Raw genomic sequence first — 2567 nt, forward strand, 5'->3', positions numbered from 1 at the left:
AAGCATGGGCTACTTTCTAAACGGTGAGAAAATTTGTAAAGCCAAAGTACAGAGGGATCTGGGAGTGCTAGTTGAGGATTCTCTAAAGGTAAACGTGCAGGTTGAGTCCGTGATTAAGAAAGCCAATGCAATGTTGTCATTTATCTAAGAGGGTTGGAATATAAAAGCACTGTTGTGCTACTGAGACTTTATAAAGCTCTGGTTAGGCCCCATTTGGAGTACTGTGTCCAGTTTTGGTCCCCACACCTCAGGAGGGACATAGTGGCACTGGAGTGTGTCCAGCGGAGATTCACACGGATGATCTCTGGAATGGTAGGTCTAACATACGAGGAACGGCTGAGGATCCTGGGATTGTACTCATTGGAGTTTAGAAGATTAAGGGGAGATCTAATAGAAACTTACAAGGTAATACATGGCTTGGAAAGCGTGGACGCTAAGAAATTGTTTCCGTTAGGCGGGGAGACTAGGACCTGTGGACACAGCCTTAGAATTAGAGGGAGGTCAATTCAGAACAGAAATGCGGAGACATTTCTTCAGCCAGAGAGTGGTGGGCCTGTGGAATTCATTGCCGCAGAGTGCAGTGGAGGCCAGGACGCTAAATGTATTCAAGGCAGAGATTGATAAATTCTTGATGTCACAAGGAATTAAGGGCTACGGGGAGAATGCGGGTAAGTGGAGTTGAAATGCCCATCAGCCATGATTGAATGGTGGAGTGGACTCGATGGGCCGAATGGCCTTACTTCCACTTCTATGTCTTATGGTCTTAAAGTTAGAAATCACACAACACCAGGTTATAGTCCAACAATCACCTGATGAAGAAGCAGTGGTCTGAAAGCTAGTGCTTCCAAATAAACCTATTGGACTATAACCTGGTGTTGTGTGATTTGTAACTAATCACATCTTGTCCTGTAGGCTGATTCAATCAGTTTCATGTTCACTGGGAGTCTGGCTGGTAATGAGCAAAAGGTGCTTTAAGTAATCTCTAATCTTTCTGTTTAATTCTCCACAGCTCCATGGCATCACATTGAAAACCTGGATTTGTTTTTCTCCAGAATATCCTTTTGAATTGTTTCAAAGTCTGTTGCATCAGCATGTTAGAATGTGGTTGAGTTCACTAAAGTTATCTGTCCACTTCCTTCAGTGGCACTGAACAAGGAAATGAGACACCTGAGAATTAATGCACGTCAGTTGAGATTTCAACAGGAATGCATTGACAGATATGTACATTATTTGGGATCTGTCAGTTGCTGTGCCTTTTGTTGTGGCACCAGTACACTCACTCGACTCTTTCAGGGAGATACCTGCATGCTACTGGTGTTTTTTTTCAGTCCCCTCTCTCAGGGCGATACCTCTACAGACTAGTGTCTCTCAGTCCTTTCTCTCAGGGAGATATTTTTCACTGCAGTCTCTGTCCTATCTCTTTCTCTGTCCTATCTCTTTCTCTGTCCTATCTCTTTCTCTGTCCTATCTCTTTCTCTGTCCTATCTCTTTCTCTGTCCTATCTCTTTCTCTGTGTCTCCCTTTCTCTTTGCAGTAGAACATAGAACAGTACAGTGCCGACATTTTATCCTTCTCTAAGATCAGACTAACCTACATTCCCTACATTTTGATATCTTCCATGTGCCTATCCAAGAGTCGCTTAATTGTCCCCAATGTATCTGACTCTACCACTGCTGGCAGTGCATTCCATGCACCAACTACTGTCTGTGTAAAGAATCGACCTCTAAACCTTGGACATCTCCCCTAAACCTTCCTCCACTCACCTTAAGATTATGCCCCATCATGATAGCCATTTCCACTCTGGGAAATAGTCTCTGCTATCCACTCTATCTCTGCCTCTCATCATCTTGTACACCTCTATCAAGTCACCTCTCATCCTTCTTTGCTCCAATGAGAAAAGCCCCAGCTCCCTCAACCTTTCTTCATAAGACACACCCTCCAGTCCAGGCAGCATCCTGGTAAATCTCCTCTGTACCCTCTCTAAAGCTTTCACATTCTTTCTATAATGAGGTGACCAGAACTGAACACAATATTCCAAGTGTCATCTAACAGGGCTCTATAGGGATGCAGTTTAACCTTGCAGCTCTTAAACTCGATCCCCCTGCTAATGAAAGCCAACACACCACTTTCTTAACAGCCCTGTTAACCTGGGTGGCAACTTTGAGGGATCTATGGACATGGACCCCAAGATCCCTCTGTTCCTCCACACTTCCAATAATTCTGCCTTTAACCGTATACAGAGGAACCTCGATTATCTGAAGGGGATTTCAGGGTCCCAGTAGAAACATTACATCAAAGTGCTGTTTCAACCCTGATTGCGTCTTGTGTTTACAGGTACAATGATTAAAAATGAACTCGGCTCACTGCTGCTGAGAACACTCCTGGACAGTCCAGGCACCGTCTCCAAATTACTAACTTACTGCGCGCTCTCTCTCGCGCGCTCTCTTTCTCGCGCTCTCTCTCTCTCTCGCGCTCTCTCTCTCGCGCTCTCTCTCGCGCTCTCGCTCTCGCTCGCGCTCTCTCTCGCGCTCTCTCTCGCGCTCTCGCTCTCTCTCGCGCTCTCTCTC

General features: G+C 45.4%; 1 protein-coding gene across 1 annotated transcript in view; it reads left to right on the forward strand.

Moving 5' to 3' along the window:
- Positions 1-2567, forward strand: part of atg9a (ATG9 autophagy related 9 homolog A (S. cerevisiae)) — a 40790-nt gene that overhangs the window by 18119 nt on the left and 20104 nt on the right. The window contains exon 2 of the mRNA XM_043694411.1: positions 1010-1053. Coding sequence (XP_043550346.1) covers positions 1010-1053 — 44 coding nt within the window. The remainder of the gene's footprint in view (positions 1-1009; positions 1054-2567) is intronic.

The sequence above is a fragment of the Chiloscyllium plagiosum genome, chromosome 7 (genome assembly GCF_004010195.1).
Source record: "Chiloscyllium plagiosum isolate BGI_BamShark_2017 chromosome 7, ASM401019v2, whole genome shotgun sequence".
NCBI classification, from domain to species: domain Eukaryota; kingdom Metazoa; phylum Chordata; class Chondrichthyes; order Orectolobiformes; family Hemiscylliidae; genus Chiloscyllium; species Chiloscyllium plagiosum.